The sequence below is a fragment of the Phocoena phocoena genome, chromosome X (assembly GCF_963924675.1).
Source record: "Phocoena phocoena chromosome X, mPhoPho1.1, whole genome shotgun sequence".
Taxonomy (NCBI): domain Eukaryota; kingdom Metazoa; phylum Chordata; class Mammalia; order Artiodactyla; family Phocoenidae; genus Phocoena; species Phocoena phocoena.
Window position 1 is genome coordinate 31,638,453 of NC_089240.1, and position 24,156 is coordinate 31,662,608.

Consider the following 24,156-nt stretch of genomic DNA (forward strand, 5'->3'; position numbering starts at 1 on the left):
TGAGCATCTTTTCATATGCTTGTTTGCCATCTGTATATCTTCCTTAGTGAGGTATCTGTTCATATCTTTTGTCCACTTTTTTAATCGGGTTGTTAGTTTCCTTCTTATTGAATTTTAAGAGTTCTTTGTATATTTTGGATAAAAGCCTTCATCAGATCTGTCTTTTGCAAATATTTCCTCTGAGACTGTAGCTCATCTTCTTGTTCTCTTGATGGTGTATTTTTGCAGATTAGAAGTTTAAGGGAATGGAAATCTAGCTTATCAATTATTTCTTTCATGGATCCCCATCCCATTTTTTATGAGTTCTGGAAGGAGGTGAGATCCTTGGTCTGAAGGTCCAGCCCCTAGTCAGCAAAAGGAAGAGTCCATGACCCTGTGCGGTATCCAAGTGAGGACTCCAAATGATGACTTAGGGTCTAACAAGCTCAGGACAGAGAGGTACCCACAGAGCTTTAACTACTGGGTTCCCCCTGATAAGAGTGGTGGGCTGAGGTGCCCCTCTCACTTCCTTCTTGTGGGTCCCGGAGAGCTCTGGGGTGTCAACTTTAGAGTAACAGAGAGGGGAGTTTCCAGGCCTTGCCAAGAGCTGTCATGATAATCCTGAAGCTAAACACAGAAGACCCCTACACTGAAAACACAAGTGGCCCCACTATCAACCATGCTGTCACCCTAGTCAGTAAAACACAGGGCAGGCAGGCTGCAGCCTAAGGCTCACCGTTTCTCCACTGGGTTCTCAGGGACAGGTCGACCAGGAGAACAAGAGCCCTGCAGAGTCCTAGGGCGGTGCCCTCAAGGAAACCTGCAGAGGTGGACTTGGTTAAAGCTTATGTGGAATCTCCCTGCTGAAGGTCCTCACACCATCGCATTCCCCCTCCTCCTCCCTCCTCCAAGTGCGGGCATCACCCACACTCCCGCCTGCTGTTCCTGATCACACTCATCATCCCCTAGGGTCACAAGAGTGAACTCAGTGCTCGTGAGAAATGCCAGCATGCCCGGGGTGAGACCCAGGATCTCCAGGGTGCTCAAACCACTCAGCAGGGAAGAGCCCCCCTTCTCTTCCTCTCCTGTTTTGGGGATGTTTCCTTGGACTCCCCTGTGGCTGGCATTCCTAGGAGCCTCAGAGATCCACATCCACCATGGTTACTTCTCAGCTGTTTCATGCACAATGTCTGAAAAAGATGTCAAGAGCCAAGATGAGAAAGTGCACGTCGCTCTAAAGCCTCAACCTCCACTGAGAGCTTACGGAAGGACCTTCTAACCATGAAGGCAGGGATGTTGATGCAATTCCTACTACAGAAATATAAAAGAGCCCATCATGAAGGTAGACACGCTGAAGGTTGTCAACAAAATGTACAGGGAACAATTCCCTGAGATCCTAAGGAGAGCCACTGAGCACATGGAACTGGTCTGCGGCCTTGACTTGAAGGAAGTCAAGCCGGGTGGTGATTCCTATGCCCTTGTCAGCAAGCTAGATCTCACCGATGATGGGCGTCGGAGCAGTGGCGGGCGGTTTCGGAAGAATGGGCCCCTGATGCCTCTCCTCGGTGTGATCTTCTTGCATGGCGACCGTGCCTCTGAGGAGGAGATCTGGGAATTCTTGAATATTTTGGGTGTTTTTGATGGAAGGAGGCACTTCATCTTGGTGGAGCCCAGGAAGGTTATCACAGAAGATTTGGTGCAGGAAAATACCTGGTGTATCATCAGATGCGCGACAGCGATCGAGAGCCCAAGCTGAAACCGGCAAGATGAGAGTCCTGGAGTTTATGGCCAAGGTCGATGATAGGGTCCCCACTGCCTTCCCAGCCTGGTATGAAGAGGCTTTGAGAGATGAGGGAGAAAGAGCCTGAGCCAGGGCTGCAGTCAGGGCTGGCACTACTGCCACGGCCAGTGCACATTCCAGGGCCACATCCAGTCGCTCCTGTCACCCCGAGTGAGGTAGAGGCCGATTCTTCACTTTGTGGTTGGAAGAGCCTGTTAACCAGTGTTCCTGATATGCATAAATTCCTGTTGACTTATTTTTTTGGTAATTTTCAAGTGATTTTCTTTTCAAAAGAAAGTTTATTTAGATTCAGAGCAAGCTTATGAATGACATGGGTCACACACTTATTGCTCTTTATCAGATTTAGAAGTAAGAATTTTGTTTTTTGAAATACAAATTGAAAATTTTTAAATCATCTATGGGATCCAGAACAAGACTGCATGGAATTGGAATAGGGATATCCTTGGTAATGTGAAAGAACTCCACAGTAAAATAGGATAAGAAGATAGAGAAAACAAATTAAAATTGTTCACCTATGGGTTTGGCGTACTCCATTCAGTCTTCCTTTTCCAAAATTTAAAAGATATACACCTTTTAAAGTTAGGAAAAGATATATACCTTTTGCATTTAGGATGTGCTTAAATTATTCAAGAAAATATGAGTTTATGGGACTGTAAATTGATGCAGCCACTATGGAAAACAGTATAGAGGTTCATCAAAATATTGAAAATAGAACTACCGTGTGATCCAGCAATTCCACTCCCGGAAATTTATCTGAAGGAAAAGAGAACAACAACTTTTTTGAAAAGATATCTGCACCCCCCATATTCATTTATTTACCATAACCAAGACATGAAAACAACGTAAGTGTTCATTAATGGATGAATGGATAAAGAAAATGTGATACACACACACTCACACACACAGTCATACTCTCATTCTCCCTCGGATATTATTCAGCCATTTAAAAAAAAAAAAAGGAAATCCTGCCATTTGCAATAACACAGAGGCACAGGCAAAGACAAATACTATATGATCTCACTTATATGTGGAAATTAAAAAAAAAAAACACACCCAGAGAACAGATTGGTGGTTCCCACAGGTGTGGGGTGGAGGATGGATAAAATGGGTGTAAATGGCCAAACGGTACAAACCATTTACAAAATAAAGAAGTCCTGGGGTTGTAATGTACAGCATGGCAACTATAGTTAATAATACTGTATTGTATATTTGAAAGTTGTTAAGAGAGTAGATCTTTTTTAATTGAGGTATAGTTGGTGTACAATATTTTATAAGTTTCGTGTACACAACAGAGTGATTCACAATTTTTAAAAGTTATATTCCATTTACAGTTATTATAAAATATTGGCTATATACCCTTGGTTGTGCAATATATCCTTGTAGCTTATTTATTTTTATTTATTTTTAATTTTTATTTAACATTTTTGCGGTATGCCGGCCTCTCACTGTTGTGGCCTCTCCCATTGCGGAGCACAGGCTCTGGACGCGCAGGCTCAGTGGCCATGGCTCACGGGCCCAGCCGCTCCGTGGCATGTGGGATCTTCCCAGACCGGGGCACGAACCCGTGTCCCCTGCATCAGCAGGCGGACTCTGAACCACTGCGCCACCAGGGAAGCCCGCTTATTTATTTTATACATAGTATTTTGTATCTCTTAATCCCCTATCCTTCCCCTGCCCCTCCCCCTTCCCTCTTCCCACTGGTAACCACTAGTTTGTTCTCTATATCTGTGAGTCTGTCATATTTCCCTAGTTTGCTTTATTTTTGAAATTCTCCATATAAGTGGTATCATACAGTGTTTTTCTTCCTCTACCTCACTTATTTCACTTAGCATAATACCCTCCAACTCCATCCATGTTGTTGCAAAATGGCAAAAGTTCATTCTTTTTTTATGGCTGACTAGTATTCCATTGTGTGTGTGTGTGTGTGTGTGTGTGTGTGTGTGTAAAGAAGATGTGGTATATACATCTTGGCAATTGTCGGTAATGTTGCTATGAACATTGGGGTGCGTGCATCTTTTCGAATTAGTGTTTTTTTCCTTTTTTTAACAGTAATTTAAGTTTATTCTGGCTATAATGCAGGTTATTCTGACTTTAAGGTATCATACCTGGCATACTTCTGAGTCCATTCCTGAGAAATTCTTTTGTACTTCTCTCTCTCTGTTTTATAGATCCATGCAGTCTATGGCACTGGGGGGGGTCATCTGGGTTTGGATCATATAGCAGTGAACAAATGGATGAAGGAACGTTAGAAACAATTAAAGGAGGAGACCACTGTGATCTTAGAATATTGAGACAAATGCTGCCATTAGTGTTAATGTCTGAATGATAAATTCTTGTTGCAAATGCAACCTTAGGTAGTTTGAAGGGATAGTTTGTAGGAAAATGAATGGTCAAAAGGAATACACCACCTTGATATAGGTTTTCATTAGCTTCCATAATTGTGGCTTGCCAGTGAAACATATTATCCCCAGCTGGACCTGCAGAGCAGCGTGCTGGAGGGTCACGGGCCAAATCACTAAGTTCCTTATTAATCCCTTTCAGCACCATAGTCTGTGCTTTTCCTCTGGCCCCTCACAGTCCTGGTGTGTGCTCAAAGATCCGGTCAAAACTCTTGATTATCCGGGCAGCTGGGAAGGACTGTCTCTTCATCGTATCCTGGCTCTGCCAGACACAGGCACCTTCTTACTAAACAGAGAGGTTGGACTGGGAGGGTGGGGTCAGAGGCATGTAGACGAAGCTGAGGGGAAGGGTAGATGAGCGGTGGAAACCCTCAGGCTCAGAGAACCATCGAGAACCTGAAGGAGACCGTCCAACTTAGTGAGGGGGTGGGGTTGTTGTTTTTTGTTTGTTTGTTTGTTTCTTTTGGATACATACCCGGGAGTGGAATTGCTGGGTCATATGGTAGCTCTATTTTTAGTTTCTGGAGGAACCTCCATACTGTTTTCCACGGTTGCTACACCTATTTACATTTCCACCAACAGTGTACAGATCTCCACGTGCTTGCCAGCATTTGTTATTTCTGTTCTTTTTGATGATGGCCATTCTGATAGGTGTGAGGTAATACCTCATGGTAGTTTTAATTTGCATTTATCTGATGATTAATGATGTTGACCATCTTTTCATTTGCCTGTTGGCCATCTGTATGTCTTCTTTGGAAAAATGTCTGTTTAGGTCTTCTGCCCATTTTTTCGATTGGGTTATTTGTTTGTTTTTTTTTTTTAAACTGTTGAGTTATATGAGCTGTTTATATATTTTGGATGTTAGCCCCTTATTGAGCATATCATTTTCAAATATTTTCTCCCATTCCACAGGTTGTCTTTTCATTTTGTCAATGGTTTCCTTTGCTGTGCAAAAGCTTTTAACTTTAATTATATTCCACTTGTTTATTTCTGCTTTTATTTCCTTTGCTTTAGGAGACAGATCCAAAAAAATATTGCTATGATTTATGTCAAAGAGTGTTCCACCCACCCATGTTATCTTCTAGGAGCATTATGGTTTCCACTCGTATATTTAGGTCTTTAATTGGTGTTGAGTATATTTTTGTATGTAATGTTAGAGAATGTTCTAATCTCATTCTTTGACGTGTAGCTGGACAGCTACACGTCAAAGAATGAGATTAGAACATAAACAGAATTTGGCGATACAACAAAAGGAAATATGCATTTACATTTGAGCCAGTAACTCCAATTTTTCAGAAATTAACCCCGAAGACACATCCACAACGATGTGAAAATACTGCAATGTCCGTGAATATATTAATTGATAAAAACGTGGTATATTCGCAGAGTGGAGCACTATACTGTGTAGCTATAAAAAAGAATGAGCATGATCTTTGTAAACTAGTATGGGGTGCTTGCAGGATGGTTATGGATATAGATATATAAAAGAATGTGTGAGTTTGGGGCTAATGTCAATGATACCAAGCCCAGTGCCTTCCCATCCTGGTATGAAGAGGCTTTGAGAGATGAGGAAGAGAGAGCCTGAGCCAGAGCTGCAGCCAGGGCTCATACTGCTACGCTGGCCAGTGGGTGTTCCAGGGCATGTCCCAAGGCTCCTCCGGTCCCTAGTGAAGGCTGAGCAGATACTTCACATTGTATTTAAAGAAAGCAGTCAGTCTTCCGACTAGTGGAGGGCCAAGGTGTGGCTCCTGGGAACACAACATATAATATATTTGTGTTCCTAGACAATATGCACAGATCGGAGATTTTTCTTTTTTCTATTTTTAAATGTTGTTCCTTTCAATTAAAGATGTGTTTAGCTTCAGAGTTTAAGTTTATTAATGACATGACTCACGCATTTAGTGCAGCTTATCAGGTTGAAAAATAAGAATTTTGCTATTATGTAACACAAACTGGAAATCCTTGAATCATTTCTTGTCATTCGGAACATTGGAATATGGAATTTTTGTGAAAAAGGAAATTATTCCACAGTAAAGTCTGTGTGATCATGAGATACAGAAAAAAAAATCCGAAGAGGTATTCACTTCTTGTTTGTTTTATTCCTTTTAGTCTTTCTTTGTAAAATTGAAGTATATATACCTGGATTCGCTTATTTAAGAATGTGGGAGAAGTGAAATCACAGTATTTTGCCTTCTTGCACACGTGCTCTTTTTTTTTTAATTTATTAATTTTTAGCTGCGTTGGGTCTTGGTTGCTGCAAGGGCTTTCTTTAGTTGCGGTGAGTGGGTCTTCTCTTCACTGCGGTGCGTGGGCTTCTCACTGCGGTGGCTTCTCTTGTTGCAGAGCACGGGCTCTAGGCACGTGGGCTTCAGTAGTTGTGGCACGTGGGCTTCAGCAGTTGTGGCTCGCGGGGTCTAGAGCGCAGGCTCGGTAGCTGTGGCGCACGGGCTTAGTTGCTCCGCGGTATGTGGGATCTTCCCGGACCAGGGCTCGAACCCGTGTCCCCTGCATTGGCAGGAGGATTCTTAACCACTGTGCCACCAGGGAAGCCCTGATCTTTAATTGTTCAAATATCAATTTAGCGTCTGCTCTTCAGAAGGCTTTTGGATGGTACTGGGGATGCTAAGAAACATAGACCCAACCCCCTGCCTGTAGAATTCTAGAGTCTAAGAGCAGCATTCATAGAAAGCAGCTGGTGAACAAAGATCTAAAGGCCCAATAAAAATAAGGGGTAAGAAGTGGGGGCTGAGGGGTTCCTCATGAGGAGTCTAGTGTAAATGTCCTGATGCAAGGCACTTTGAGACTTTAGGACAATATAAAAGTCCTGCAGTGGGAGATAATTTTAAGTTGGGCCGTATGGTGAGCCAGCCAGTGAGGCTGTGGAAACACTGAACAGGGGCCAGACCCTCAGATGGTGGGTCTCAGAGTTGAGAGACTTAAGCCTGGAATGGAAAAGTGCCCTTAACAGTTACTTTGAAGTCATGAGTAAACCAGAGAAAAATCTCCACCCGGGGCAGGGATGGAACGTGCCCCGTGCTCCTGTCCCAGTGCAGGTGAACACAGTGCACAACCTAGGTGTTTTATGCACGTCATCTCCAAGGAGTGTCTTTGAAATAAAGGTGACAGGAGTCTGAAACTGGAAACTCAGAAGCCAGTGGGCTGATACTCTTTGCTGGGGGACAAGGAGTCAGAGCCCATTCTATTAAAAGGGCATTCGCATTCAGTTTTTTTTTTTTTTTTTTTTTTTTTTTGATTGTAATTCCGCAAAGTCTACGAGAGGTGTAGATTTTCGGTGACGGTAAAATTAATGACGATAGGGGTTGTTTAGTTTAGATGAAAGGGCAGCTTGGAAGGAAGAAAGAGTTAGTCTTGGAAGCAAATTCTAGAATATTTGAATTTCATTCAGTTGGAAGGAAAATATAATTTTCATATTTGATTTATTGGGGAAATTAAAGATTCTTTGTAAACAGCATTTTGGACTGATTTGGTGTTCCATGTCCTAGAATGCCACATATTCTCTGATATCTCCTGGATTTAAAAATTCCTTCAGGGTGGGTGGTATCGTCTGCAGCCAAAATAATCATAATCGTGGTAAAAACAGACATTGTGTAAAGTCTCAATGTGGTCCAGGCGCTGTGCCAGGTGTTTTACATACATTACCTGCATGCCACTAGCCCTGCAAAATAGGGCTTAACAAAGCCACTTCACTTGAGGCTCACAGAGCTTGGTGATGGACCTGAGTTCACACAGCTAATAGGTCACATGGCTGGGACTGGACCTCTGGTCTGAATTTGTCCAGAGCTCGCGCCATTCCACTCCTCCCAGCCTGAGGCTGATCATGAGTCAGTTAATTCACTGTCTTCTACCACTTCAAAATGTATCTTGAGTGATGAGAAGAAGGACTCTGTGACCAAAACACTGGATTGGAATACATACCCACAGCAGTACGAATACCGAAATAAACAAGAGATATGAATAAAGGAGAGAAAGAGATAATGCTCGGTAGCAATATGATCATCTGCATGTGCAAAATCAGATACCCTCAAATGATCAGGGGCTTACAAGATTATCTGGCTCTATCCTTCTATGTAGAAAGTAAATATTTTAGAACTACCCTAAGTCTGGCTGGTGAAGAGAAGGAATATATCAGCTCTTTTTCTCTGACAGCGTAACGTCTGTCCTGAGTTCCTTAATTTGTGCTGTATTTTCCTAATCTTACATCACTTTCGGGACAGAGACCCATTTTCTCCCAAGATTTGCAATAGGGTAACCGGTCAAATGTTTGTAGGGATATGCGTTTCCCAGGAAGCCTTTAATCAAGAGACAGAAGCTGATATAAGAACCCCCATGAATGAGGACCGAGGAGACAGTCACCCCTGAATATAGGAGTTATCCAAAGACTAAGGAGAGTGACCTCAGTTCCGTAGAAGGAGGAGTGCCAGGCTTTGTTAGATGTAGTGAGCATGTTGAGTGAGGAATCATGGAAGGACCCAGCCAGAACAGTGAGGTCCTATAGAGTTGCATCCCTGCTGCCTGTTCTTGGAGGCCCCAATGGACTATGGTCGTATGAGGATCAACCTGACTTTCCACTTGGAATTCTTACGAGAGTAGGACCTTGATGTAAGACAAGCAGCTTCGGGAAAGCAGAGAGTGGAGTTACAGGATCGATCATGTGTCAAGGTGAGGATCTGAATGTGGACTGCGGGTAGCACGCACAGCATAAAAGGAGGCCCCGGAAAAATCTCTGATGCTGTCATCCCCAGGAAGCTCTGGCCATAGATGTCAGGTTGATTTCAGCCTGGAAAGTCTCGGTGAGGTGAGGATCTCTGTCTAATGGGGTTGGCCTCAGTTTTGCAGAGAGAGAGATAGAGACCTGAGCCCTAACAAGAATTCATGTGACGATGCTGAGTGTTATGAGGGGACCCCCCAAAAGCAGAGGGGGCCAAATAGAATTCTGTACAGTTCTTAGCCCTGGGAGACCCAGAAGAGCTACTGCTGAGTCATCCCCTCATTCCACCCGTGTGATCTCAGGGAGGGAAGGGCCTCATCTAGCAGGATCAGACTCCAGTTCTGCAGAGGGGGACGTCTTGGCCATAACCAGAGTCAAGGTGAGGACCCTCAGTGCTAATGAGGGGTTCTCTCCCCCAAGGAGGGAGGCTCACAGGGTGGCGCCCGCCTTGTCAGGCAGAGGTGGTCGGAGCAGCGCCCTGACTTCCCCCCACTAGGGCCTCGGGGAGGTGAGGGCTTGGTTCGGAGGCTGGAGGACCCGGGACCATAGAGGGAGGGGTCCCGGGCTCTGATAGACGGCACCGGCAGGACGCAGGGGCCGCTGAACCCCGAACAGTGGGCGTCCCCACAGAGTCCCGCCCCTACCGTCAGCCCTCGGATACCCCACGCAGCGCCGGATGCGGCTCCCCCGGATTTCCGATTCGGAAGCGAGGAGCCCGAGCGAGGAGCCCGAGCGGGAGCCGCGGCGTCTGTTCGTCCGAGCGTGGGTTTTCAGGACTCGTCCGGAGCCACGGTGAGGACCTGAATGTAGCCTGCAGGGACCTTCCCTCCCCCCTCCCCCCATAACAAAGGTGACCCCCCGCCTCCCGCCCCTGCCTGCCATCAGCAGCGTGGGACCCTGATCTGACCTATATGCCAGAGGAGTTGCCGTCTGGAGGGCCTCAGAGAGTGGAGGGCCTTTGTCTAGAGGGGGCGGCTTCTTAGGCAAAGGGTGTAGTCTTGTCCCCAGCAGGTGAAAAGTGGGACCTTCAGAGCTGACGAGGGTCCCTCCTTTCGAAAGGCGTGACTGCACGGGGCCCCCTCCCGCCTTCACCCGTGCGATGCTCTAGAGTAATTCAGGCTGAGAGGACCCCTCATTTCTGCCTGGGGTGGGAAGTGGGGTTGGGGGCTAGGGGACGTTCGGGTAGAGAAAGGCCTTTACGGAAAGGGGGCAGGACTTCCCTGGCGGTCCAGTGGTTAAGACTCCTCGCTTCCACTGCAGGGGGCGCACCTTCGATCCCTGGTAGGGGAACTAAGATCCCACATGCCACATGGTGCGGCCAAAAAGAAAGGGCGGGGGCGTGGACCAAGAGGGTGTTATGTTCGCTAAGTGAAATAAGTCAGACAGAGAAAAACTGTATGATTACTGTATGATTTCACTTACACGTGGAAGCTGAAAAACAAAACAAATGAACAAACAACAGAACAGAAACAGTTATAGATACAGAGAGCAAACGTGGTTGGGGGGAGGAGAGAAATTAGGTGAGGACAATTAAGAGATACAAACTACCAGTTACGAAGTAAATGCGTAATGGGTGTGAAATGTAAAACAACAGGTAGTTGGATGGACGGATGGGTAGATAGATAGATAGATAGATAAGGCAACCCCATTAAGCTTAGGGAGGAGACTTGGCCCTAAAAGAAGCAGAGGTAGGCCCATCAGTGTTAGTAAGCAGACCTCTCGTGAAAACAGGGAACTGCACAAGTCAGCAGCCCTGCTCTCAGACCTGGGAGTCCCCAGATAAGGTAGCCGGGATGAGGAGCCCCCGACTTCTCTTCTAGCTACTCAAGGAGGTGAGTGCTTCGGCCTGAGGCATGTAGATTCGGGTCAGTGGAGGGAGGAATCCCAAACCCTACCCGGACTGGACGCCAGAGTCCTGAATGAGGACTGAGGGAGCCACCAACTCCAGAACAGTGGGGTCGGAGAGTCCCACCCTTGCTGGTACCAGGCGTAGCCGAGCCCCAGATCAGCTTTGGCAGAATGAGGCTCGCTCTGACTGTAAGCTCAGGTCCCAGGAAGATGAGGACCTTTTCTGACGGTCACGGGCTCACGCCAGCAGAGGGCAAAGTCCCAGGCAGGGTGCAGAGTCAAGGTGAAGATCCTGAGTGAGGAAATGGAGACTGCTGCATACACAGTGGAGAGAGCTGCATCTCATGCCGCCCCTGCCGTTAGCCCCGGGAGGCCCAGGGCAGAGCTGGCAGGCTCAGGTGCCCCCTAACTTCTGCCTGTGGGGTCTGAGGGAGATGAGGGCCTTGGTTTAAGGGCTGGCTGCCCGGTTCAGCAGAAGAAGAGGAGTCCCAGGCCACGATCGATGTCAAGGCACAAATTCTATGTGAGGAATGAGACAGCCGACTCGCCCAGAACAGAGGAGACCTCACAAAGTGCCACCTCTGCCTTCGCCCTGGGAAGCCAGGTTTAGAGCTCTCAGGCTGAATTGCCCTCTCAGTTCCTCCAAGGGTGGTCTCAGGGACGTCAGGGTTTGGGTCTAATGAGAGAGGCCTCATTCAACATAGGGAAGAAGCCTGGTTCCTAACGAGAGTCAAGGTGGTAACACCGAGTGAACATGAGGGAGCCCCACCCAGAAAGAAGTGAACCACATAGAATCTCATCCCTACTCTCAGACCTGGGAGGGAGACTCAGGCATGGTGACCTGATGAATATCACTCACGTTTTCCCGGACCATGGCAGGGAGGTGAGGAACCTCCTTGATGGGAGTATGGGCTCAGGTGAGCAGCCGGAGGATTTCCAGGTGATGCCAGGAAGCAAGGAGAGGACCCTGAGAATGGAGGGGGCCACCTACACCACCATAGTGAGGGCCACAGAATCTCTTCCTGCCTGTCAGTATTGCAAGTCCACACACAGCTGTAGCTAGAGAGACAAAGTTTTCTTTCTAGCGGGTCTCGGGGAGTTGGGGGCCTTCGTATGAGGGGATAGACGTCAAGTCAAGACACAGAGGATGTCCAAGTCCTGCTGTGCGTCAGGGTGAGGACACTGAGGGATGTTGTAGATGCACACCCACCCAAAGCAGTGGGGGCCCACAAACTCCCAACCCCCTCAGCCCTGGGAAACCCCCAGGTAGAGGTAGCCTGATGTGTCACCCCTCACTTCGGGCCCCAGGGACCCAGGCAGATGTGGGCCTTGATCTGAGGCCAGAAGACTCAGGTGGGCTGAGGGAGGAGCGTAGATGCCGTCTGAGTGAGGGCGAAAGAGGCCAACGATGCCGCAACAGTGGGGTCCCGCGGAGTCCAGCCCCTGCTACCAACCCAGGGAGGGCGTGGACGGGGGTGACTGGCAGTGGCTCACCCTTTCTTTCATCTCGGGGATCTCAGGAAGGTGAGAATCTTAATGTAATGCAAGCGAACTCAGATCAGCGGAGGGAGGATTTCCGGGATTTGCCAGGACTCACGGAGAAGATGCTGAGGACTGTGGGGGGGATGTCCACCCCGTGCCAGCGGGGACGACGCGGAGTCCCTCTCCATTGTCGTTCCTAGAGGCGCCCCCGGGCACAGATGTGAGGCAGAAGTGCCCATCAGTTCCCCACTCGGAACTTACAGGGAAGTCAGCATCTTGGTGTGATGGGTCAGCAGAGGGAGGAACCGTAGACCCTCCCCTGAGTGAGAACTGGGGACCGTGAGGGAGGACCACACGTTATAGGGCCTCAGCCTGCCTGCTGCGGCTTTCAGACTCTGGATACTAGGGGCGCTGTGGCCAGGTAAGGCCATCCTCACTTCCACTGTTCGGTCTCAGGGAGCTGTGGGCCTTACTGTGAGGAAATGTCCTCAAGTCAAGAGAGAAAGGTGCCCCCAGATCCTCCCAGGAGACCCAGTGGGGACTGTGAATGACGACTGACGGTAGCACACCCCCCTTCCACCGAATCAAAGGCATAATAAAGAGTCCTGCCCAGGCCTCTGCTCAGCCCTTGAAGGCCCAGAGCATGGTTGTCAGGTGGAGGCTCCTCATTTCTTTGTATCATTTCTAAGGGAGACGAGATCCTTCGTCTGAAGGTGCCATACCAGGGACAGCAGGAGGGGTCCCAGACCCTTGGTGTCGACAAGATGAGGACGCTGAATGGTTGAGGACCAACGAGTTCAGGACAGAGCAGGCCCCACACAACTGTCAGCGCTGTGCACCCCGACAGTGCCCATGACGCAGTTCCTTCTCGTGGGCCCCAGGGAGCTTTGAGGTGTCACCTTTAGAGCAGCACAGGAAAGAGGCCCCGGCCCTACCAAGAGTCGATGTGGCAATCCTGTTTGTGAACGAAAGGGACCCTTGGAACCCAGAGAGGGCCTACCCTACCAGGATCCGTGGTCACCGCCGTCAGCCACAGGCAGGGCTGGCAGGCAGTAGCCTGAGGCTCACTCACTCTCGCTTCATACGCTGGGTTCTCAGGGGACAGGCTGACCAAGAACAAGAGCCTAGTGGTTCCTAGAGCAGTGCCCTCAAGGAAATGTGCAGAGCGGCGTTCTTCAAGTCAGGGTGGGACCTCCCTGCTGAAGGTGCTCACACCCTCTCACCTTCCCTCCTCCAGGTTCCAGCATCACCTGCTCTCCTGCCCACTCCCCCGCTTGCTGTCCCTGCCCATAGTCATGCCTCGGGGGCAGAAGAGTAAGCTCCGTGCCCGTGAGAAGCGCCGCCAAGCCCGGAGGGAGACCCAGAATCTCGGGGGTGCTCAGGCCACTGCAGCACAGAGAGAAGAGTCGTCCTCGTGCCCCTCTTCTCTTTCTCGGGGTACTCCCCCGAGCTCCCCTGCTGCTGGCACTCGCCAGGAGCCTCAGGGAGCCCCAGCCACTAGCTCTCGTGCTGCAGGGGTTTCAGGCCCAGGATCTGATGTGCGTGCCAAGGGCCGGGTTAAGGCAAGGGAAAATTCCTCCCAGGCCTCAGTCTCCGGTGAGAACTTTCAGAGAGATCCTCTGATCAAGAAGGTGGGAATGTTGATACAATTCCTGCTGGAGAAGTATACAATGGAAGAGCCCGTTATAAAGGCAGACTTGCTGAAGCTTGTGAACAAAAGGTACAAGAGGAAGTTCCCTGAGATCCTCAGGAGAGTTGCTGAGTGCGTTCAGCTGGTCTTTGGTCTTGAGTTGAAGGAAGTCAAGCCGGGTGGTGATTCCTATGCCCTTGTCAGCAAGCTACATGTCAGCGACGACGGGCGTCAGAGCAGTGGCGGGCGGTTTCGGAAGAATGGGCTTCTGATGCTTGTCCTCGGTGTGATCTTTGTGCATGGCGACCGCGCCTCTGAGGAGGAGGTCTGGGAATTCCTGAATGGTTTGGGTGTTTATGTTGGAAGGTGTCACATAATCTTTGGGGAGCCCAGGAAGCTTATCACAGAAGATCTGGTGCAGGAAAAGTACCTGGTGTGTCGTCAGGTGCGCGACGGCAATCTCCCGTGCTGTGAGCTCCTGTGGGGCCGGAGAGCCCACGCTGAAACCAGCAAGATGAAAGTCCTGGAGTTCATGGCCAAGGTGGCTGGTACCGTCCCCAGTGCCTTACCAGATCTCTATGAGGAGGCTCTGAAAGATGAGGAAGAGAGAGCCCAAGCCCGAGCCCGAGCCCGAGCTGCAGCCAGGGCTGGTACTCGTGTCAAGGCCAGTGCGCCTTCCAAGGTCATGTCTAGCAGTTCCTCCCACCCTTAGTGAGGTCTGAGGCAGCTTCTTCACTTTGTGTTTGACCAACGCTGCCAACCTTTTCAGTAGTGAGAGGCTAAGCTGGGGCTGGAAAGATCATAATATATATCTTCTTTGTGTTCCTGTTTTACACTAGTATCTTTCAAATGTTGTTTCTTTTACTAGAATGTTTCTTTAGATTCAGAATCCAAGTTTATAAATGACATGGATCACATATTTGTTGTTGTTTATCAGGTTTAAGCGTAAGAGTTTAGGTAGTGTGTAGTACGATGTGAAAACTCCTTGCATCTTTCTGGGGTTCCGGACTGAGATAATATGGCTTTGGAATAGGAATTTTCTTGGAAATGTGAAAGAATGCTGTGGTTTTAAAATGAAAAGTAAAGTTTAGTCAAATTTTGGTTTGTCTTATTCACCTTTGTCTTTCTCTTTGTAAAATTCAAAGATACACACCTAGATGTCCTTAGCTTATTCAAGAATGCCGACAAAATTAGATAGTAATAAATTACATTCCTCACCCAGTGCCTCATTGATTCCCATCTGTAATTGAGCATCTGCTCTTTGGAAGGTTCTGTGCTGGTAGTGATGATGCTAAGATAAAAAAGACCCTGCACCTGCCTGTAGATGTTGAGAGTATAAGAGCAGCTGTTATATAAGGAAGGTGGTGTGATGAAAAAACCCAGTGAGGATGGTGGGGAGAGAGTCCAGATGAGAGCAGTGAAGTATAAATTCTCTTAGCCAGAGCACTTTGAGGTTTGGTTATTTTGCAAATCCCTCCTTGGGAGGTAATTTTAAGTTGGCTGCATGGCGGGCTAGATGAGGCTGTGATAATGGTGAGCAGGGGTCCAGTGCTTTTGCCCCGGTGCAGGTGAACACAGTGCCCAAACAAACCAGGTGTTTTATGCATATTGTCTCCTTTGGGGTGGGATGCTGAGAAGCCCCTGTGCTGGCACGCTGTGCCCTGGGCTGGAGGAGCCCCAGCCCGCTCCATTAATTAGTTATCGGGTTTTTTTAATTGGAGTGTAACTGCTTTACAATGTTGTGTTAGTTTCTGCTGTGCAACGAAGTGAATCAGCTCCACGTATACATATATCCCCTCCCTGCTGGACTTCCCCCCACCCATCTAGGTGGTCACAGAGCACCAAGCTGAGCTCCCTGTGCTGTACAGCACGTTCCCACTAGCTATCTATTTGACACATGGTAGTGTACATAGGTCAATCCTAATCTCCCAATTCATCCCACCCCCCCTTCCCCCGTGTCCACGTGTCCGTTCTCTATGTCTGCGTCTCTGTTCCCGCCCTGCAAAGAGGTTCAACTGTACCAGTTATCTAGATTCCACATATATGCGTTAATATATGAGATTTGTTTGTCTTGAGTGTAATCTGGCAGAACTCCTAAATGGGCCCAGATTTTGGTGGTGATGAAACACGTGAAAATCGGTGGGGGGGGGGGGCGGGTTTGGGAGGCAGGGGAATTATTGGTCCTTGACACAGATTCTATAAGGTTTGATTTGCATCCTGGTGAAACCCCTGCCTCCACAAATGAAACAACATATTCTCTGATAGGGAAAATGTGCTCAGGGTTACTTGCTAAGGAGCACTTTGGTTAATTCAGCTTTCTTTGTCCTAGAGGCCCGCATAGTCTCTGACATCTCCTGGATAAAATGAAAAATTCCTAGAGATGAGGGTATCTCTAGGACAGAGAAGACCAGTCTCTTCTGGTATGAAAACAAGCATTGTAATAACTGCCATGCACGAAAGACCCAGACATCGCCAGCCACTGTGCCAGGTGCTTTACATATATCACATATGTTCCGACAGTTCTATAAGATGAGGCTTATCAAACCCACTTGGCAGACAAAGAACTTGCAGTATTCTCCGGACTGGTAAAGTGACAGAACCGGGAGTACAGCCTGGTCTGAATTCCTCCAGAGCCCATACTGTTCCACTCCTCCCAGCCTGAGGCAGCCCTTCTGTCTCTTAATCCATTTCTCCTTTCACTGCTCCGTGACGTCTCTCAGGCAATAAGAAAGAGGAACTTGTAGCCAAAATATTAAAAGCAGGCCTAAAGAAGGAAGGTGAACACGAGAATCAGACACCATTTGGGGATTGTCTGTGGGCTTCGTTTACCTAGGATCCTCCTGCCCCTCGCCCCAGGCTTCCCTGAGAGCTGATTGCCCCAGTCCCGGCACGGGGCTCCAGTCCCAGCACTTTCTGGCATCACAGCGCCCTGCCCCTGGGTCTTCCCCAGTGTGCCCTCGTGTCCAGACTGGAAGCTGACCTGCTGGCCAGCTCTTCTCTGCATCTTCCTCTGGAGGCTGCACTCAGCTCCCGGAGGAACAGACAGCCCATATGCCCTGGCCGCCCCTGACTCGGAGCATCCCGACTCCCCGCAGATCCCGTTCGTCACCGTGGACCCCTGGGACAGCAGCTGCCCTTTCCATGTATCTGTTCACTTCAGACAGTGACGTTTACACACCTCCTCATCCCCACTGGGTGCCTCCACCACATTCTCGGTGTTTGCAAGCCTGCTGGTGACGAGACTCTGATTTGGTGTGGACTCTACAGGGCCTTGGCTTATAACCCCAAGGCTAGGGAGGCCTTGTTTGAAACAACGTGATATTTGCAGTAGGATTTTAATGAAGTGTCTTCTTTGAATCTGGCCACTGAGTCCATACACTGATGAGTGAACTTAATTAAGGGGTCCAAAACCAAAGCCTTCTTCCTAAGTGGTAAAGGAGGAGGGACCAAGGAAATCACTGTGTAAACAAACATCTGCTGAGGCTGAATTCCTAAAAACCCATCTTGGAGTCCTTCTTGGAGGTGGAAAGTGGTTCTTTGGCAGACATGCTAGCTTTGAACAACAAGGAAAAATAATTCACCATCTTCCCAGTAATTCTTGTCTGTATCTGTCCCAGGGGAGATGCTGTTTGTTCAATATGCTTAATGGCACCTGTTCGGGTGTTCAGGTATGTTCAGTCAGGTGGTGGGTGGCTGTGATTTTGACCGTGCAACCAAAAGTTAGGAGAAAATTCCCAGCCTACTGAGATTACACAGGTTATTGCAACTGGCAATGCAGAAAGGTACTGGTGAAAGCCCTCTCTGCTGAGATGTACAGGGTACTTTTGGAAATTAGATGGAATCCTATATTTGAAAACATGTCTTACATAGTATGCACAAGAAAAAATTGGTGAATTTCAAGGTAAATTTGGCCTTCTCAGAAACTCCTCCAACTAACTAAGAGGGTTGTTGTCATAAGCAATTGCAATAGTCGCTCTTTATTGAGCACATACTATACACCAGTTTATGGGAGACTGCAAACCTCATCCACATCCTGTCTTGCTCTCCCTGGGTTCCTGGGGAGACTATATTCCCAGTCCACTTGTAATTAGGAAGGGTCACCTCCAGACCAAGGCACGAGGGAGTCAGTATGGCACCTCTGTGCTTTCTCTTCCATTCAGCAGCAAACAGAGAGAGCCCGTGTTGAGGCGTGGAGCCACGTGACGTACATAGCCGGGATCTCGGAGTCATCTGTGAGCGGTGAGCCTCTGCCAACCTTCATCAGATTTTATGTGCACAAGAAACAGACTTTTGTTGTGTTAAGTCATTCAGATATCAGGTTTTCTCTGTTGCATCAGTTAGCAGTTACTTAATCCGAGTGATACACAACTACTATTTCTACTCTTAGGCTCATTTAAATGTTTTAATGACAGAGCTAATCATAGCATATATATTCTTCTTATAAAAACTTCTTACACACCTAAATCACAAACTCCCCCCTTACAACATTGCTCGAAAATTCAGCCCCCTTTTCAGAAGTAACCACAATTAACTGTCTGGTGTGTGTCATTCTAAAGCTGATTTGAGGCTTCTTTGTACATAGATGTGCTACAAAAATATGTTGAATTTTTAACACACAGGGGCCACAGTGTACATGTCGTTCTGTGACTTGCTCTTGTAACTTAATGGAAGTGAATGCAAGATCTTTCTGTGACAGCACTTATAAGACCCACCTCACTTTTTAAAAATGTCATCACCGTTAGAAAAGGTCCCAGCCAGCCCTCTGGTCCTAAGCTACAGCGTGAAGTAGAGCCCCTCAGCCAACCTGTAGATCTGTGAGAACAAACAGTTATTGTGTTAGGATGCTAAGTTTTGTGGCTCTTCATTGGGCAGTGGAAGTTTACTAATAAGTACATTAAGGGCTAGCAGTTCATATTTTAAGTTTTTATGTTCTTTGTCTTCCACAGGGAGCACATACTATTCCTAAAAATATTTTTAAGGTTAAGAAAAATAAACTTCAAAAGGCATGGGAAATTCTAATTACAGACGTTAGGGAAGCCTTTAAAATGGGAAAAATAAGAAAATAATTTACAAAAGAAGAGTGAAGTGACACATGATTATTTCTCCTACAGAATGAAAACAAAAAGATTACCTATAGACTGTTCTCTCTCCAGCTGGTGGATTGATAAAGAGAAAGTTTTTTAAAAAACATCTTTATTGGGGTATAATTGCTTTACAATGGTGTGCTAGTTTCTGCTCTATAACAAAGTGAATTAGTTATGCATATATATATGTTCCCATATCTCTTCCCTCTTGCGTCTCGCTCCCTCCCACCCTCCCTATCCCACCTCTCCAGGGGGTCACAAAACACCGACCTGATATCCCTGTGCTATGGGGCTGCTTCCCACTAGCTATCTACCTTACGTTTGTTAGGGTATATATGTCCGTGTCTCTCTCTCACTTTGTCACAGCTCACCCTTCCCCCTCCCCATATCCTCAAGTCCGTTCTCTAGTAGGTCTGTATCTTTATTCCTGTCTTACCACTACGTTCTTCGTGAAATTTTTTTTTTCTTAAATTCCATATATATGTGTTAGCATACGGGATTTGTCTTTCTCTTTCTGACTTACTTCACTCTGTATGACAGACTCTAGCTCTATCCACCTCATTACAAATAGCTCAATTTCATTTCTTTTTATGGCTGAGTAATATTCCATTGTATATATGTGCCACATCTTCTTTATCCATTCATCCGATGATGGGCACTTAGGTTGTTTCCAGCTCCAGGCTATTGTAAATAGAGCTGCAATGAACATTTTGGTACATGACTGTTTTTGAATTTTGGTTTTCACAGGGTATATGCCCAGTAGTGGGAGTGCTGGCTCATACGGTAGTTCTATTTGTAGTTTTTTAAGGAACCTCCATACTGTTCTCCATAGTGGCTGAACCAATTCACATTCCCACCAGCACTGCAAGAGGGTTCCCTTTTTTCCCCACCCTCTCCAGCCTTTATTGTTTCTAGATTTTTTGATAATGGCCATTCTGACTGGTGTGAGATGATATCTCATTGTAGTTTTGATTTGCATTTCTATAATGATTAATGATGTTGAGCATTCTTTAATGTGTTTGTTGGCAGTCTGTGTATCTTCTTTGGAGAAATGTCTATTTAGGTCTTCTGCCCATTTTTGGATTGGGTTGTTTGTTTTTTTGTTATTGAGCTGCATGTGCTGCTTGTAAATTTTGGAAATTAATCCTTTGTCAGTTGCTTCATTTGCAAATATTTTCTCCCATTCTGAGGGTTGTCTTTTTGTCTTATTTATGGTTTCCTTTGCTGTGCAAAAGCTTTGAAGTTTCATTAGGTCCCATTTGTTTATTTTTGTTTTTATTTCCATTTCTCTAGGAGGTGGGTCGAAAAGGATCTTGCTGTGATTTATGTCATAGAGTGTCCTGCCTGTGTTTTCCTCTAAGAGTTTGATATTTTCTGGCCTTACATTTAGGTCTTTAATCCATTTTGAACTTATATTTGTGTATGGTGTCAGGGAGTGTTCTAATCTCATACTTTTACATGTACCTGGCGAGTTTTCCCAGCACCACTTATTGAAGAGGCTGTCCTTGTTCCGCTGTACGTTCCTGCCTCCTTTATCAAAGATAAGGTGACCATATGTGCGTGGGTTTATCTCTGGGCTTTCTATCCTGTTCCATTGATCTATCGTACTGTTTTTGTGCCAGTACCATACTGTCTTGATTACTGTAGCTTTGTAGTATAGTCTGAAGTCAGGGAGCTTGATTCCTCCAGCTCCATTTTTCGTTCTCAAGATTGCTTTGGTTATTCGGGGTCTTTTGTGTTTCCATACAAATTGTGAAATTTTTTGTTCTAGTTCTGTGAAAAATGCCATTGGTAGTTTGATAGGGATTGCATTGAATCTATAGATTGCTTTGGGTAGTAGAGTCATTTTAACAATGTTGATTCTTCCCATCCAAGAACATGGTATATCTCTCCATCTATTTGTATCATCTTTAATTTCTCTCATCAGTGTCTTATGATTTTCTGCATACAGGTCTTGTGTCTCCTTAGGTAGGTTTATTCCTAGATATTTTATTCTTTTTGTTGCAATGGTTAATGGGAGTGTTTTCTTGATTTCACTTTCATATTTTTCATCATTAGTATATAGGAATGCCAGAGATTTCTATGCATTAATTTTGTATCCTGCAACTTTACCAAATTCATTGATTATCTCTAGCAGTTTTCTGGTAGCATCTTTAGGATTCTCTATGTATAGTATCATGTCATCTGCAAACAGTGACAGTTTTTCTTCTTCTTTTCCAATTTGGATTCCTTTTATTTCCTTTTCTTCTCTGATTGCTGTGGCTTAAACTTCCAAAACTGTGTTGACTAAGAGTGCTGAGAGTGGGCAACCTTGTCTTGTTCCTGATCTTAGTGGAAATGCTTTCAGTTTTTCACCATTGAGGGTGATGTTGGCTGTGGGCTTGTCATATATGGCCTTTAATAGGTTGAGGAAAGTTCCCTCTGTGCCTACTCTCTGCATGGATTTTATCATAAATGGGTGTTGAATTTTGTCAAAAGCTTTCTCTGCATCTATTGAGATGATCATATCATTTTTCTCCTTCAATTTGTTAATATGGTTTATCACATTGATAGATTTGTGTATATTGAAGAATCCTTGCATTCCTGGAATAAACCCCGCTTGATCATAGTGTATGATCCTTTCAGTGTGCACCCAGCTTCACTCAACGACCAGCAAGCCACAGTGCTGGACAACCTATGCCAAACAACTAGCAAAACAGCAGCACAACCCCACCCATTAGCAGAGAGGCTGCCTAAAATCATAATAAGGCCACAGACACCCCAAAACACACCACCAGATGTGAACCTGCCCACTAGAGAGACAAGATCCAGCCTCATCCAGCACAACACAGGCACTAGTCCCCTCCACTAGGAAACCTACACAACCCACTGAAACAACCTTAGCCACTGGAGACAGACATCAAAAACAACGGGAACTACGAACGTGCAGCCTGCAAAAAGGAGACCCCAAACACAGTAAGATAAACAAAATGAGAAGACAGAAAAACACACAGCAGATGAAGGAGCAAGATAAAAACCCACCAGACCTAACAAATGAAGAGGAAATAGGCAATCTACCTTAAAAAGAATTCAGAATAATGATAGTAAAGATGATCCAAAATCTTGGAAGTAGAATGGACAAAATGCAAGAAACAGTTAACAAGGACCTACAAGAACTAAAGATGAAACAAGCAACGATGAACAACGCAATAAATGAAATTAAAAGTACTCTAGATAGGATCAATAGCAGAATAACTGAGGCAGAAGAACGGATAAGTGACCTGGAAGACAAAGTAGTGGAAATAACTACTGCAGAGCAGAATAAAGAAAAAAGAATGAAAAGAACTGAGGACAGTCTCAGAGACCTCTGGGACAACATTAAACGCACCAACATTCGAATTATAGGGGTTCCAGAAGAAGAAGAAAAAAAGAAAGGGACGGAGAAAATATTTGAAGAGATTATAGTTGAAAACTTCCCTAATATGGGAAAGGAAATAGTTAATCAAGTCCAGGAAGCACAGGGAGTCCCATACAGGATAAATACCAGGAGAAATACGCCAAGACACATATTAATCAAACTGTCAAAAATTAAATACAAAGAAAGCATATTAAAAGCAGCAAGGGAAAAACAACAAATAACACACAAGGGAATCCCCATAAGGTTAACAGCTGATCTCTCAGCAGAAACCCTACAAGCCAGAAGGGATTGGCAGCACATACTGAAAGTGATGAAGGAGAAAAACCTGCAACCAAGACTACTCTACCCAGCAAGGATCTCATTCAGATTTGATGGAGAAATTAAAACCTTTACAGACAAGCAAAAGCTGAGAGAGTTCAGCACCACCAAACCAGCTTTACGACAAATGCTAAAGGAACTTCTCTAGATAAGAAATGCAAGAGAAGGAAACGACCTATAATAACGAACCCAAAACAATATAGGAAATGGGAATAGGAATATGCATATCGATAATTACCTTAAATGTAAATGGACTAAATGCTCCTACCAAAAGAAACAGATTGGCTGAATGGATACAAAAACAAGACCCTTATATATGCTGTCTACAAGAGACCCACCTCAGACCTAGAGACACATACAGACTGAAAGTAAGGGGATGGAAAAAGATATTCCATGCAAATGGAAACCAAAAGAAAGCTGGAGTAGCAATTCTCATATCAGACAAAATAGACTTTAAAATAAGGACTATTAAAAGGGATAAAGAAGGACACTACATAATGATCAAGGGATCGATCCAAGAAGAAGATATAACAATTGTAAATATTTATGCACCCAACATAGGAGCACCTCAATACATAAGGCAAATACTAACAACCATAAAAGGGGAGATCGACAGTAACACATTCATAGTAGGGGACTTTAACACCCCACTTTCACCCATGGACAGATCATCCAAAATGAAAATAAATAAGGAAACACAAGCTTTAAATGATACATTAAACAAGATGGACTTAATTGATATTTATAGGACACTCCATCCAAAAACAACAGAATACACATTTTTCTCAAGTGCTCATGGAACATTCTCCAGGATAGATCATATCTTGGGTCACAAATCAAGCCTTGGTAAATTTAAGAAAATTGAAATTGTATCAAGTATCTTTTCTGACCACAACACCATGAGACTAGATATCAATTACAGGAAAAGATCTGTAAAAAATACAAACACATGGAGGCTAAACAATACACTACTTAATAATGAAGTGATCACTGAAGAAATCAAAGAGGAAATAAAAAAATACCTAGAAACAAATGACAATGGAGACACAACGACCCAATACCTATGGGATGCAGCAAAAGCAGTTCTAAGGGGGAAGTTTATAGCAATACAAGCCCACCTTAAGAAGCCGGAAACATCTCGAATAAACAACCTAACCTTGCACCTCAAGCAATTAGAGAAAGAAGAACAAAAAAGCCCCAAAGCTAGCAGAAGGAAAGAAATCATAAAAATCAGATCAGAAATAAATGAAAAAGAAATGAAGGAAACGATAGCAAAGATCAATAAAACTAAAAGCTGGTTCTTTGAGAAGATAAACAAAATAGATAAACCACTAGCCAGACTCATCAAGAAAAAAAGGGAGAAGACTCAAATCAATAGAATTAGAAATGAGAAAGGAGAAGTAACAAGTAGAGAAGAATAATAGAAATAATCACTTTTGGAAATGTATACAGTCCTCAGAGTAGTCATGTTCATTAATTATGGCTGAGA

The 24,156-nt window shown here is 45.6% G+C and overlaps 2 protein-coding genes across 2 annotated transcripts in view; both read left to right on the forward strand.

The window, feature by feature from the left end:
• CFAP47 (cilia and flagella associated protein 47) overlaps positions 1 to 24,156 on the forward strand; it is a 503,782-nt gene that overhangs the window by 59,474 nt on the left and 420,152 nt on the right. Inside the window, 7 exon segments of the mRNA XM_065900147.1 lie at positions 1,297 to 1,675; positions 4,358 to 4,477; positions 9,458 to 9,700; positions 11,842 to 12,280; positions 12,928 to 13,084; positions 16,819 to 17,031; positions 17,486 to 17,536. Of these exon segments, the coding sequence (XP_065756219.1) occupies positions 1,297 to 1,675; positions 4,358 to 4,477; positions 9,458 to 9,700; positions 11,842 to 12,280; positions 12,928 to 13,084; positions 16,819 to 17,031; positions 17,486 to 17,536 (1,602 nt within the window).
• Positions 13,534 to 14,580, forward strand: LOC136142753 (melanoma-associated antigen B4-like). Its single transcript, XM_065901029.1, has one exon. The coding sequence runs from the start codon at positions 13,534 to 13,536 to the stop codon at positions 14,578 to 14,580; it is 1,047 nt and encodes a 348-aa protein (XP_065757101.1).